The sequence below is a fragment of the Kryptolebias marmoratus genome, linkage group LG1 (assembly GCF_001649575.2).
Source record: "Kryptolebias marmoratus isolate JLee-2015 linkage group LG1, ASM164957v2, whole genome shotgun sequence".
In the NCBI taxonomy this organism is placed as follows: Eukaryota; Metazoa; Chordata; class Actinopteri; order Cyprinodontiformes; family Rivulidae; genus Kryptolebias; species Kryptolebias marmoratus.
Window position 1 is genome coordinate 14,732,668 of NC_051430.1, and position 15,754 is coordinate 14,748,421.

Sequence of the window (15,754 nt, forward strand, 5' to 3'; positions counted from 1 at the left end):
CATTGTTGATCAATTCATTAATAAATTATTGTTGATACAATTTACTTTTCTTTGACGTTCTGCATAAAAATTCTTCACAGACTTCGGGAATACCCATACTTTACCTACAGCTATGAAGTTTAAAATGTTTCAGAAAACGTCATTTTAGATTTAGCACTATTAGAACTGATAAAATACACAAAAACAAACTGATGTTGTTACAGAAAGGAAAACTCAAAGGAGTAAGACAGAAAAAATGAAGGCTGTGTACAGATTTGCTGCCGTTGATTTTGTGTTTTAAAGACACTTAGTTCTGACACGTGAGGCATTTCGCTGAAAACATTCAAACTATCTGCATGAACTCAATGAACTCACTAAGACAAGTATGATGCTATCAATACGGACTGAAGAATGAGAACTGATTCCTGTAAAGAGCCTCTGATCTGATTACATGAAGATAAACAGTTCTTCAGGTTCTTTGAGAGAGATGACATCATGTGGGAAGTTACTGTGTGAAACCAGACCCAGACCCAGACCCAGACCCAGAACCGGACCCAGACCCGGACCTATACCCAGACCCAGACCCAGACCCGGACCCAGACTGAGAGAGTTAAATTTATGCACACGTGGTCCAAAATGCGAACATTAAATTTGAGATTCTGTGTTGGTCGGAGTGTGAATCAGTATCAAACCAGATCTCCAGATGACACGTCAGGCTAGTTTGCTTGAGCCACAGGAGTGTGAAGCAGAACAGCCGCGTTCTGGAGTCACTTCACTTTAATGGTGCGTACGGTATCACAGCAGAGAGCCAGAACAGTCACAGAACCTGTTTGCTGAGCTGATAGCAGCACAAACACAAGACAACACATATAGATGCGGTTCATACTATACATGCATACTTGTTCCAGTTTCAACATATCTGATAACGGAAATGGAAACAACAACGCTTCTTTGTTTTACTGACTAAAAAATGTTGTTTTTTAGGGCACAGGCTCATTAGCAGGTGAGTTTGAAGTCATTGTGAAGCAAAAACCTTCAGGTTTAGCAAACTGTAGTGAATGACATTATTCTTTTCTCATTCAGGATTAATGCTGGAGTGTCAAAATCACAAATATTAACATGACGAATTTTGTCCAAAATCTATACAAATAAGAAATGTAATTGTATGAAATTGTATGCATTCCAGTTTGAAAGACAAATAAATTTTCATTTTAAGGATGTAAATAAAATCTTTGTTAACAAGAATAACACTTTAGAACAAAATACCTGAACAAATGTTTACACTTCTTTGAGGAAAGAGAAAAAAAAAAGAAGCCAGTACATGATTTATTACACAAGCCGAATCCACAAAAGGTTTGGACAAAATGTAAATAAAAACAAAATGCAATGATTTGCAAATCTCAAATCTATTTCTCTCAACAACAAAAAAAGATAAACAATGGAACAGTAAACACATCAAACATTCAAACTAAGAAATTGTACAATTTTCAGGTAACAACAGTAACAGAAAACTGAGAAAACTTTGACACTTCCATGAATCATTATCTCTAAACACAGTTCATCACACCATCCATAAATGTTAATTAAAGCTCTATCACACACAAAAAAACCCACATGTAAACACCATCTGTAAATGCAGCCATTTTCTCTTGACCAAAGCTCATTTCAAATGAACTGGGGCAAAGTGGAAAACTGCTCTGTGGTCAGACAAATCAAAACTTAAAATTCTGTTTGGAAACCATGAACTACACAAACTCCGTACTAAAGAGGAGAGGGCCCACCCAGCCTTTTATCAGCGCACAGTTTAAAAGCCCGCCTCTCTGATGGTATGGGGGTGCATTAGTTCCTCTGCCATGAGCAGCTTACACATCTGGAAAGAAACCATCAATGCAGAAAAGTATTCACAGGTTTTAGAGCAATATCTGCTCCCATCCAGAGAATGTCTTTTTCATGGAAGCCCTTACATATTTCAGCAAGAATAATGCTGAATCTTATACAGCAGCCATTACAGCAGCAGGGCTTCATAGCAGAAAAGTCCAGGTGACCTGCCTGCAGTCCAGACCTCTTCCCAATTGAAAATATGTTTTAAAAAATGGAATTTATGAGATTTGCTTTATTTAAATTTCCCTTATTTAAATGCTTATTTGAAGGAAATTACTAAGAACATTAAGTTTACAATGTGTCTCTGAGGAAACACGTGGTGTAAAATCTTCTACTGTCATTTGTGTAATATGAAAAAAAAAAATTATTTATTAGATATTATGTTGTCTAATCTTTAGGACTGCAGTCATTTACTGAAAGCATCTTTGAAATATTTATATATAAGCTGAAGGCCAGCGATATGGTCTGAGTCATGCAGGCTGGTATGCTGAGCTGATACCATACAGTGACTAATGGTGCTGATAAGATGGTACGCAGGATTTGGGGCTTTACATTTTTAGGAAGGGCATGTTTGTAGTAACGTAACCAAAGTGTGAGCTGAGTGTTGATGGAGCTGATAGAGGAAGATTTGAGAGCTCTCAGCCACTAATCTGACTTCATGAAGAATCCGCCCTCACAGGAACCTGGGTAACAAGTGACTGAAGACTTCAATCATTTTCCTGTTTACTTTTATCTGTGTACTTAATCTCAACTATCATACACAGCTCTAAATTATATCATCGCATTGAAGCAATAGATGTTATAGCATATGTTTTTGTGGAAAGATTATGAATTTATAATATCTTACCTGTTGAAGATAGCACTTTTAGCATCATCAGTTGATTGCTGTGTAAGAACCGCTATGACATTTTTGAGATTGGAGTTGTTTTAAAACGGCAGGAATACACTCTGGTCTTGGCTCCAACCGGACAAGCTGTTAGCACGTCACTCTGGTTAGAATTAAACTTTATTCCTCCAAGCTGAGGTCATCTAACCAGCTACCTACAACAGGCAAGATACTATTTATAACCCCACTTCAAAAGATCTGAATTATCACCTCAAAAGCATCATTGAAATTTTATTACTGCATTGTCAGCTTATACACCGAGCAGAGTATTAAAAAATCATGCGAGCAGCCGCTTAATCAAACACAAATCTTAACTTTTATTGATTTCCTTAAACTGAAGTGAGTTTTTATCAACAGTAGCAGCTGAACTATTCACTAAGCCCTCAGAGTAAACAGGTAATTAGACATGAAGAGGGCAGATAACATCTGTTTTGACGGCACAGAGAATCTGGGCGTCTCTCTCAGGCTGTAGTATATGAGCAGGCTCATCAGATAAGGGAGTTTGTGAAAGGGTGAAGCTGAAGGTTAGGAGAACTGTCCCTATTGTCCTTGCTATTGTGATACCTGCACTTCCGCACGCTCAAAGAGACACGGTACATTGACTCCCAAACAGCAAGGACTTTAAACGCCAACTTCTTAACAGTCTCCCTCTCATTCAGCTCGGGGTGTGTCTGCAGAGCTGTCTGTGGGCCACCTGTGCTCACTGCATCAAGCAACCAAAAACCTTATCTGTACTTTGTCCTTTTCTTTGTATTTGAAACGAGACGTTTTCTGCGAGGGGAGAATCATAAACTGTAACAAATAAACTTTGTTGACACACATAATGGTTTTTCTTTTAAAGCAGTGACTTACAGTTTCCTGGTTTTTTATTAAGCTGCACTTGTTTTGCACTCTAACTACTTCTGCATACTTTGTGCTAATTTAGCCGTTCATGCATCAAAACGTTCAGCTCATTCAGGAGAAGAGTACCGTGACTTTTGGGTTTTTGTTTTGTCATTTAACACATTTCACAATGTTGAACTTTATTTTAAATGTTTTCCCAATGGAAATACATTGAGATCTTTTCAATTCTCTTCGAAAACAGTTCTATTTGAAATCTACTTCCACATACTTGTTCTAGTTTTGTCTTTTTATGCTACTTGAAGATTTTAGCTTCCATTCTGCTATCTTTAGCATTTAGCTATCCCCTGGTTACTTTTGGCTTACAGCTAGCATTTTAATACTTTTAGCTTCTTGCTAGTATTCTTTCTTTTTTAGCCTTAGCTAGTGTTCTGCTATTTTTAAGCTTTAACAATTAAGTTTCAGCTTCTTCTGCAAATTTCAGACAGCATTTCCACAAAAAATGCCATTTCCCTGGGTGTATTTTTAATTTGCCTCCATGCTTTTGTAGTCTAATGCGCAGATGTGGAAGTTACTGTGGTTCCTCTTCAAGGTGGCCAATGATGCTTTAAAAAAAACACAAAAAAAAACAAGCAGATCTCTAAAAGAGATTAGGAGAAATGTAACCCTGACCACAAAGACAGACTTTGTCAGTGCTCCAATATGCCGTGACTGTCTGACAAATTTGTCAGAGCTGATAAGGTGGTTTAACGCAGTCTTGATCTTCCCATGGAAACCCTTGAAGAACTTCCTCTGACATTGTAACTGGATCCCTTATGTTACGTACCCAGCAAAGCAGCTGCCTATTCTTCTCCCATCAGCAGCTATATGCCACACAACCTCCAACTTTTCTGATGGGTAACGTCGATTGTGCTGCTGCAAACAGTGCCTTTTTGTGTGGGACAGAGAGGAAAGAAACACGAGCATGCAGACTACGAGAGAAAAGTAATTTTCCAGCGGTGCTATCTCCGAGATAAAGTTATGAAGTGGTAAGACAGTTTACTGCAGATTAAAGTGATTAGAGAGAAGTACGACAAGATGGAGGACATGGACGTGAGGGGCGCTCATTGTGCGCTTCAGATAAACAACCTGCTCAGAGACAAGGGCTAAAATCAAACACTCCGGGGTTACGGCATAAGTGTACGTGTCCAAAGACATGTTGTTTGGGAATAAAGATATGCACGTTCACATATTTTTTTTTTTATTACATCAGTCCCCCCCCCCNACACCCTTTTTATTTTTTCTGTTATGGGAACGAAACAGAAGGCCTTACATGAAAATTAGGAGTCCTGCAAATTTTTGGCAATATGTTTATGGATGGCTAATGCAAAAAGGATAATAGTAACATAATGAAGGCAAATGACTTCAAGTCGATTAGGGTCTTTTAGAAGTTTTCAGTTGCAGCTGTTTTCCCCCCAAACATATCAGATGTTTTTGTTATTTTCTACAACATAAAGTAAAGTGGGCTTTAAAAGGTTTATCCTATGAAACCGCACTTAATTCTACTTACGTCAGACCTTGTTTTCTTTTACTGATGTATTGCTCCTCTGCACCCGCACAGGCATTTCATCCACAGTCCAACAGTCTATGGTGTGGTGCATAGTTTTTTTCTAATATTCTTGGTTTTTACTTTTTATGCATAATACTATTAATTTTGAACAGATTCTAGAGCAATTCCAAAAATGTTGGGATGGTGTGTAAAATGTAAATAAAAACAATGCAATAAAGCCATATTTTTCTTTCGCAATGGAATACAGTAAACATGTCAAATGTTTAAACAAAGACATTGTACCATTTTTTGAAAATAAAAAAGGTAATTTTGAATTCGATAGCAGCAACAGTGAAGTCTTCTGTGTGGCGAAGCTCATTTAAAATCAACTGAGGCCTGGTGGAAAACTGTTCTGCTGTAAGATAAATCACAATGACTAAAGAGGAGAGGGCTTATTATTAACACACAGTTCAAAAGCCTGCCTCTCTAATGGTATGGGGGTGCATTCATGACTATAGACTGGGCAACTTACACATCTGGCAAGGCACCATCAGTGCAGAAAAGTAAACACAGGTTTTAAAAAAAAAATCTGCTCCCATTCGGATTAAATGTTTTTCAGGGAAGGTCTTGCATATTTTAGCAAGACATTGTTAAACCTCATCCTGCATCCATTACAAGAGCATGGCTTCATAACTGAAGAGTGCCGTTCCTGAAGTGGTACAATTTTTTTAGTTTCAAGATATGATATGTTTTTATGTTCTATTGTGAGTGGAATATGAGTTTCTGAGGTTTGCAAATCCTTGCATTTGGTTTTTATTTATGTTTTACACATCTTCCCAACTATTTTGGTATTGTACAAGAACTGCAGATTTACAAAACCAGTTATCGCTCACAGAAAATGCACATTATTTTTTGAATGACTAAAACACGCCAACATTTTGACAGCTTAATGGATCATTTGGCACAAACTGAACAAAAAAAAGGTACCTTGCACTTTGCTTTTTTGAATAATGGCTACCAAAGCCTTAGCAAACAAAAAATGACTACAATTGAGCTAGAATCTGGTGTGTTAGTCACTCTGAGCGTTAAGAAATCACTTCAGATCTTTGTTTAAAATGTTGGCATGCAAGACCATAAGCAATGTGCTTTCCTTCAGTAAATGCTACTTTTATTTGTTTTGCTTCTTGCTACAGTCACGTTATGCTAAAAAAAATAGCAATTTACGATGGTGTCAAATTTCTTTTGCAATCAAACAGTCAAGAATTTTGTATTGCTATTATTTTTAGTTCCCATATCATTTGAAATCCATCTTTACAACTTTTTCTTGAAACATTTTGCAGCACTAAATCTTGCTGTTAAGATATTTCAGCAAGGAACACTAAAATAACAGTGTAGGTAGGTAGGTACTATTGCTCCTTTCTATACATGATGCTACACTGCCCTCTATTGGAGATCTATAGTGACTGCTGGACAAACAGGGATGCAGAAGAGAAAAATCCTTTAAATTACACTTTTTTTTCTTTATAAAACTATTCTTATTTAGAAACAAATACAAAGCGAAATACATATAAGCCAGATAAAAGGTCTGCCCTATTTTAACATGCTTTAAATCAGAGACCATTAAACTAAAACACAACTGTGTGAAAAGTTTTTGTAATAAATTAGAATTTAGAGTATTAGGCAAACCATTTCTAAAGAAGTGAATAAAACTCATCTTTTAAAGCTACTGGGGAATCTATCCTAACGCTGAAAGAAGAGGAAACATCTCATCCATCCTCTGCAATTAAAACAAATGCTATCCAAGCAAATACAGCTTTGAAATCAAACACAAACACATCACATTCCTCGTCTCCATTTATTTAGTTCAGCTCCAGTGGTTTCGTACTGTAGCAGCATTTTCACAATCATTTGTTGTTTGCATTGTCAAACTTCCAAACATTCCTGTTTTGGACAGAGAACTCAGCAAGAAAAAAATAATAAATCACTCCTGCTCCTATTTTTCCATCTTTTGTGCATAAATAACACGAAAATGTTTACAATATAAAATTTCCCACATAAGATCAACAGCTTTCCTCTGCAATAATAGAAAAAAAAAGAGTGCTGATTTAAAACCTTTCTTCCATGACTTTCTGTCATTAACACAAAAAATAAAATAAAAAAGACCGAGTGCCTGGCGACATTTTTGTTTTGTTCTTCGCGATTTTCTGAATGAACAGTAGAGAAATGTTTTCTCAGAGTGGACCCAACAACACAACGTGTGCAACAACTTACTGAGACGGGAAATGGGAAAAATGAATTTCACCATTCAGGCTGCTTTTATACTCAAGTTGGCAAACATCTCGCTGCCGTGTCTGCGCTGAATCCAACAAAAGCATCAAACTCAAACAGGTCAGCTGAGAAAAATTAGGTCACAATTTAACTTCTCAACCCAAACACAAAAACATTCAAAGACATTCGTAGAAACGTGTCGGTTCCACTTTCAGGAATGCGAGAACTGCAGAAGAACTCAACCTACGAAATTCAAGTTTCTCGTTACCAATTTAGTGCTACTTTGAGGGGAAGCTGTGAGGGTCGAGGAGAAGGAATCAGAGCGCTTCAGGATTCAAAGCAGAATGCGACGCCCGTCTTTGGTTCGTTAAGGTTTGCACGTCTGCGAGCGGCGGGAGCAACCGGCAGGGTTCGTAAGGACCCCTACAATCTATCTAGGAAAAAGAAACAAAAACAACCTTCATAGATGAAATCAAATAAATCAAGCTGCTTTCTGGATTGCATCAGTATCTGGCAGAATGTCCGGACCGCCGGATCGAAAATAGACTAAAGGCTGGACTAAGCAGAGCGCACACAGGAAACGTTTAACTACAACAGGATGAAGGAAAATAAAAGATTTAATCAAGGTTTTTTTTTGGTTTTGTTTTTTTTTTACTGGCTAGAAAAGAGTGCACAGCATTGTTGCTTCTTTTTAATAACATTTCATTTGTAAGGCAGCATTCAGAATCACAGAATCCGCGTGAGAAGGATCAAATAAACATATATTAGGCATTTATAAAATCTAAAAAAAATTTCATATAAACCACAGGCCACACAAAATCTAAACAGCAAATGTACAAAAGCGTAGGATCCATTTCCATCTTCTGAAGTAACAGACTTCTTCTGATCTTAGTTATTAGTCACTGTTGGTATATATTCATGTCTTGAACACATATAAAGTGAACCGGCTGCCAACATTCAGCAACAGCTACGGCTCTAAATTGTGCGTGATTCAGGAGCAATGTAGTACTGCACTTTACCAGGGCTAATAATTGGACCGGTACGGCCTACAAGTCTTAAAACGGAGAAAAACAAGATCTCTCATGATGGAAAAGTTCCAGCAATTAGTGCTTAACGCACACAAAATAAGACGAGAGTTTGTTTCTGAAAACGCTTAAAACACCATCCAGTTCATCACGTTTAGAGTTGACAAATTATGACTTGGTTTTATTTTAAAGTTCTGATTTATGGCAGCATTGTGCGTTTTTATTATGTAATGAACCTAACAAATATAAAAAAGGCTTCCTATGTGAAGAAAAGAAAATATAAAAACAGTGGAAGCTGCGTTTGATAATCAAGAGGCACTTGGAAAGAACTCCCGTCCCGACCTCAGAGGAGAGGAATTAAAGAATATGTTGTGATTTTTTTTTTTTTTTTTTATACAAACACATGATAAAAACCAAACAACCGGCACTGTGTTTCTTCCTCATCCATTAAATACAAGCTAAAGAACGCTGAGAAAATAAATAAAAAGTTCCAATATTTAGAAAAAAAACAAAAAAAACCAAACAAACATTGCTTAGGCGACTTCATCGTTAGCTCATCCCACATGGAGATCTTGGTAAAGTTGGGTAATGGAGTGAATTCGAGAAGAGATTCCACTCTTCATCTGTGTTGCATAGCATGACTGAGCTGCCTCACCGCAGCTCGGAGACAAACCTAGATAATAAAAAGGAAAAATGAGGAGTGGCGATCGACTCCACCTGGAGACTTCCTTGTGAGGTTGTACATGGCGCCGTTCCCCCAGCAGGACCCGTCGAACCACATCGACTCACACGCCTTTACTGTCTTTCGTCACTCGAAGGCGTCTGCAGCTCCACCTTCCATTACAGCGGCCCGGATCCAGCCTCCTGCTCCAGCTGCTGCTTCGTCAGGAAGTATTTGAAGAACTCGTACACCGACCAGGCGATGGCGGTAGAGGGCATCTGGTAGATCACCCGGGCTTGGACCCCTTTGAAGAAGGCCGCGGGGCCGCCGAGCCGGTACACCGTCCTGAAGGCGTTGGCCATTCCCGTCAGGTGGCCGCTGATGTTCATGGAGTTGAGCGCGACGTTCTCTTGCGTGTTGAGCAGCGTTTTGCAAACGTCCAGCGGCGTGGTGACGGCAGCGGAGACCGCGCCCGCCGCTGCTCCCGACAATATGTGGCTGCCGGGGTTGTAAAGCCTGTGGGGGTTCAGCTGCTCCTGCATCAGCTCATAGGTGATGAAGTGAACGGCCTGGAAGGGGATGTTCATGGTCAGCTGCGTGCTGTAGCTGCGGTAGAAGGCGCCGACGCCTTCCGTCCGCGTGATTGTTCGAACACAGTCCAATAGACCTCGATATGGAGAGTTGTACATCTGCATCCTCTGCTTTATCACTGAACAGGAGAGCACCAGAGACCGCATTAGCATGTTTCATTACATTTATCAGGAACAAATAGATATGTAAGAAGAACATTCTATATATGTATATAACCAGGGTGGAGTAATAACACCTGTTGTAGCAGTGTATCGTATTTCTGTGTAAATACCTTACAAAATTTAATTTCTGTTTGTCCTCTTTCATTCGTTCTGCAGACTTCAGCAGCAACATCAACGCATCTCAACTCCAACACCTTTTTTATTTTGCTTCTGTCATGACTTAGCCCTGCCTGCGCTCATCCTTGCAGAGCTCAAAAGAAAAATGTATCCTGTTCTCATCCTTTTAACAAATGTTTTGTAAAGTTTTAATCCCCCCCCCCCTCCCCTCTGCCAAGGACCGTGTAAGATTTTGTTTTTGGTTTTAATATTTTGCTGTCCAAGGAGGTAGACATAATGCCGTGTCCTTCGCACGATCTGAGCTTTGACACAAACTGTTTTTCAGGAAAAAAGATTGTGCATGTAGTTCACTGTTTGTAGTGTCACTGTGTTCATATATCAGTACTACATACAGCTCGTACGATACCTCCTGATTTCTGCAGCAGAAGAGTTCCCTCTGATTCTTGAACTGTTTACAAACCTGTGTACTTTTTTATCTTTAGGGTTTCTTGACGATGTTGCCTGTTTAGCTATAATAAGGTCCCAAATGGACGATATTCAAACAGTCCATGAATCTATGAAACATGTCATTCTTTGGCATCTGTTTGTAACTTTCTTATATAATTGGGCTAATTAAAAACTACAAAGGTACACAAGTTTGTTTCCATGATTACAGAGTTACTGACTTGTGTATCAATGAATGAATTATTTCCCACTTTCCCTTCAATGAATTCCAACATCGGGGCAGTATTTTTTAAGTTATTCTTCAGAACATTTTTGTTTGATTGTTTTTTTTTTAAAGATAAATATTGCTCAGTACTGTGCAAAGATTTTCAGTTCTTCCTTGTCCAAAGAGTCAGACTTTGTCATCATCTTTCTGGTGGTTTTGATCAATAGTTCGCCAGATGTTTTAAAAGTCTTATTTTGTAATCATTTTTACTCCAGTATCTGACCATTTTTTGAGCTATGTGTTTTTGTTTGTAACTTAATTTTGAGTTATGATTCTTTAGGGCCTAAAAAGGCTCCTAAGCAAAATGTTGTGTTGCATTTTTACTAGCTGTCTCTACTACTGACTTATAACTGCTGATTAAAAGCAATTCAATAAAAACTACAACAAAGTCTGCTTCTTTGGAGGCAAAATCAGGGTTTTGACATTTTGTACTAGAAAAAGTCTAAAATAGTTGAACATTTAGGTGAAATTGCAGAGGTGTGCAGTGTTGAGCAGTCTTTTAATCGGCATTCTCCATCTTGAAGATGTTTTTCTTACCTTCAGCTGGATTCATGATTGCATCGTGGAGAACAGTGGCCACACTCCCTGCAACACCTGATGAAACAGCAACAAACCTTGTTGAGTCTGAAGCCGTGACGGGGGTCACTAAAGCTCAGTTCTTACTCATTTTAAAGCAAGGATTTATGCCAAGTTGAGCTGAATGAGCAACCTTTTCCTCTTGAAGGAAAACAGAATAACAAACGGCATGTCCTGGATGGGATTTCTCGTGTTTCTTTCCTTCCTACTGTAAACAGTTTATGAATCACACTAACTAAGCGCTTCCAGGATACAGTGCTTAGTCTACTGTCCGAGCGGCTGATAAGATGTTAGAGAGAAATAAAAGCGCGTACCGTTGGCGATGTGGCTGTTGCCTCCACTCTGAATGATGTCACTTAGTGAGTGCTTCACCCGTTCGTAGCAGGCGAAGTAGAGAGCATGGGCCGGCCCCGCTCCCATCATCGTGATGTTGAGTCCCCTCAGCGGCCTGAAGACCCCCTCTGTCCGGATGATCTTCTTCAGAGCTTCATACACACTCCTGTATTGTGCATTAGGGTCCGGCTGCAGGCTCTGCATCCTCGTCTGCAGCAGAGAAAGAAACAAATGTGACAAATCTTTGTCTTAATCATCACTTATCATTTGTTATCAACTAAAAGCTCGGTACTGGCGCGTGACTTTAGCTCGGCGGCCTTGAAGAGAACACCTGGTGCTCAGTGAAACTAAATCCCTGATTTCTCCATCTGCTGTAAAGCTGTCGCGTTCTTCGGGCACAAAGTCCTGGCATAACTGCGACCCCCGAATCCAGGCTGGCGTAAGAGACTGTGGCAGCTCTTTGTTTTGCGCCACTAGGCCAAGTTCTCTGGACGACACAAAGCATGTTTTTTGTTTTTGCGAGGAGACAGGCCATGTCTATCTCCCTCAGCACGTCCGTCAGGGTTTCCTTCCTTCGGTTTGACAATAAAATATCAATTTCATTTCCGCTGGACACAGATTTGGGAATTTGGGCACATAAGAAGTGGGCAACACGGTTCACGATCCCAGCTTCTGTGGCTGCATGAGCGTCGAACACATCAAACCGCACAGTTCTGACTCACAGCTCACAAGGTTGGAGTACCCGAGGTCTGTGATAGATCAAATTAGTTAAAATAGTAAGATCAGTTTGCTACAGATACACTCCTGAAGTTTTATTTATGATAGAAGATAAGAAACCTGTAGAAAGTGCCAACAGCTTAAATGTTTGTTTTTTTTTTGAGCACCTGATGGATGTTTCTGAATTAACTAAACCTAGAGATGATTAATAAAAATAATCAACAAATACTGAAAGTAAATACAAATGTTTAACATTGATTAGTCAGAGATGAGACAAACCAGATCAGAACCATAACCTCAAAAACACTCTTTCATCTTGCAGCTAATAAATGTTGACCAAAAGATATGAAAAAAATAAATAAACTGAGGTTACCGCTAGTATTAAAGTGATAGTTCAGATCTTTAGAAATGGGGTTCTGGTTGCAGACAGCTCTTTGAACACCTCAGTTTGGAGAAAGGGTTCATTTCTGAGAGGACTCGTGAGCTAACGATCACAAAACCTCACTTCAAAAGATCCGAACTATCCCTTTAACAACTCGTTTCAAACTGAACTCTTTATGTTGAATTCCTGCAGCTGTAAATGTAAAACTGCGGGGTTTCAACACGACTGTCACAACCACCTGATGCAACAAAACAAGAAGCAGATACGACAGACAGACACAGCCCCAACTATTTCCCGCAGATTGGGCCTTATCATTTTAACTTTGTCTTATATGACTGTTTACTAATCACTTCTACAGAGAGGCAGCAGCGTACACACGCCCTGCGCTGAACGGGGCCGATTCCGAACCTGTGTGAGACCGATAAGACACCCCTCCTCGCCTTAAAGCAGGCTACTCCCTGATTCCTTTATCTGCGTCAGTTTCACTGGGAGATGGAGACAAACGCCGGGTGGACAGTTAAGCCTTTTCAGCAGAGCTCGAAATCTTAAAAAAAAACCAAACACCCTTCTCCTTCCTGTCCGAGCATCTCGGAAGATTAACGCAACACTTCCTCTGACGCGCCTCTTCATTCAACTGTACCTCCAGGGACTCTGATTTTTATTCTGTTAAAAATAGTGTTTTTCATGTCAGTGAAAACAGGACACGGTTGGGATTCACGATGCAGTCTGTCATCATGTTTACATGAGGTGAAACGAACAGGAGGTTTGACTCCAGAAATGCACCGGCAGCGCTGAACGGAGCTTGTGAAAACTTGGAAAACCCTCAGAGGAAATGACAACAGTGGTTGTAAAACCTCATGGGTCAATGTGTCCACGCATCAAGACGTCGACTGAGTAAAGTGGGAAGAATTACTCCATTAATGGCCGCGAACGTAACATTTCAAGACACCAACACGTCCAATGATCAACAACACCACATTGTTAGAGAACAATGGCTGAGCAGAAGCAAAGGGGGGGATTGCAGGTTCACACCAGGAGGCTGACATTTACTTTGGGGCCAATTTTTAACAAGCTCCAAACTACCTAGTAATTTCACTAAATTACTAAACATTCACTTGTTTTGCAGACTGTGGAGAGAACACCAATCCGAGCTACGTCCTGTTCCTCCTGCTTCCACCTCTCAGCCCATACGGAGGAACTTCAGATTTGAATAACCAACTTCACAACAGTTTTCTTACATCTTCTGACCTGAAACTTGATTTATTTTCCTCAGTTTTATGTTTGTTTGCTTTGAGAGGACCATAAAATGCCAAGGCTTCCTCTCGAACTTCATCACATCCTCAGAATAAAACTAATTCAAATATTCTTCTTTTTTTTTTTAAACCGTTTTCATCCCAGGATCAATATCGACTGGCCTCTGCTTCGTAGTATTTTTCTAATTACAATCAGACTATGACTGCCAATGCCTTGAAATAAAGCAAGAAACTACTTTTAACATTTAAGATTTGAGTGTGAAATCAGTAATAAGCTGTATTTGTATTTGTATTAAATAACACATTGTTGTTTTTTTATTTGACAAAAAGGTCTCAAAAAGTTCAAATCTGTCACCCATATTGTTAACATATGTTCAGATATGTGCCTAAAATGTTGTGTCTAGTGTTGTTATATATTTGTTTACCGTCACTAAATACTAAAATAATCTTTTTATTGTAGCTATGTATTGAAATCAACTGATCACAAAGGCACAACTGCTGATTTGGTCCAGAAATATGGTTTAATTGATTAAAATGTGCTTATTTTGCAGATGCACCACCAAGTTTCCAACAAAAGTAATAAGGCAGTTTTTTTTTTTAAACCAAAACAAACACACACAGTGGACACATTTTTTTTTCCTGAAACAATTAAAGCAGCCTGTCAGCTCGGACTCAGTTTATGATTTCAACAAATGAAAGCTCCGAAGTGATCCGGGTGAGCTGGTTATTGTTGCACTGACTGGGCGTTAGATAAGTAAGCTTGTTTATTAGTTTAACAAAGTTTGCATCATGGCACCGAGACGCCTGCTCGTTTCACGGAAGGTCTTTTTTTCAAATATTTTATTTTAGACTCTGAATCACCTCCGCAGCCTGTTGAACTAGTTGGTTGGGTCTGTTTGCGGTAAGAAGCGGCTAACACGCAGAGGCTAACAGGGGATGAGGAAGATTTCCCCAGCTAGCTGTTAGCACGCGCCGTCGGTGGCGCTCCTAAGGGCGGCTAGGCGTCGGAGCTGGAAGGGGTAAAAAATAATAAAATAAAATAAAATAAAGGGGGCGGGGTGGCTCGCGGAGAACCGTTTGTTTGCCTCGCGGCGCGTTACCTTGACAGAGTCCACGGGGTACATCACCGAGTGCTCCAGCACTCCTGCCACGGCTCCCGCTGTCATGTGGGTCGTCACGGAGGCATGAGGCGGCAGGCTCTCGTAGCTCTCCCCGTCACTTCGCGGAGACTCGTCGTCCTGACTCTGGGTCTGCGACATCTCCAGCGGGGCCACCACACGGTCCGAGCTCAGCTCCATGCGTGGGTGAGCTCTCACGGGCGGTGTTCCGTACGAGACGGCGCACGGAGAGAAAACTGCGGCGGCGTGGATAACCACAACATCACTTTACTTACATCACTTTACTTTTGCTGGAGTTCCAGCGCCCGTGTGACGTCGTCCGCGGGGGGGCGCGGCTCGTCCGAGCACCAACCAATCAAATTCAAAATTAAGACAAAGAAGGCGGGCTCTCAATTTGAGCGTCCAATGAGAAGTTTCCCTACTAAATTCCCGTTACGCCTCTCTTCCCCGTCAGTGTAACATTTTGTTCATCCATAAGTTTTTGAATGGGTTTGACAGAAGGGTGATTATCGCCCGTGCCTGCTCGTGTAGGATAAGCAGGTGGGGTCTCCTTATCTGGCAGCTCGTGCGCAATAATACAGAGAAACAGTGCTTCTTTTCTCAATTCAAGATACCCTATCTATCTGCAGCATGTGGGTTTCCTCTCACTGAAATGTACACGTGCTCAGACCATAAATAAATTAATAAATTATAGACAAAGTATCACAAGTGCAAGGAAAAGTATTGGTC

At 40.0% G+C, this 15,754-nt stretch overlaps 1 protein-coding gene across 1 annotated transcript; it reads right to left on the reverse strand.

Annotated features, from left to right (window-relative positions):
* Positions 1–6,955: 6,955 nt before the first annotated feature.
* Positions 6,956–15,320, reverse strand: slc25a37 (solute carrier family 25 member 37). Its single transcript, XM_017417359.3, has 4 exons — positions 15,008–15,320; positions 11,537–11,765; positions 11,184–11,240; positions 6,956–9,777 (listed from the first exon to the last, which is right to left on the reverse strand). Exons 1-4 carry the CDS (start codon positions 15,203–15,205, stop codon positions 9,248–9,250), a joined length of 1,014 nt encoding a protein of 337 aa, XP_017272848.1. The 5' UTR covers positions 15,206–15,320; the 3' UTR covers positions 6,956–9,247.
* Positions 15,321–15,754: the final 434 nt, after the last annotated feature.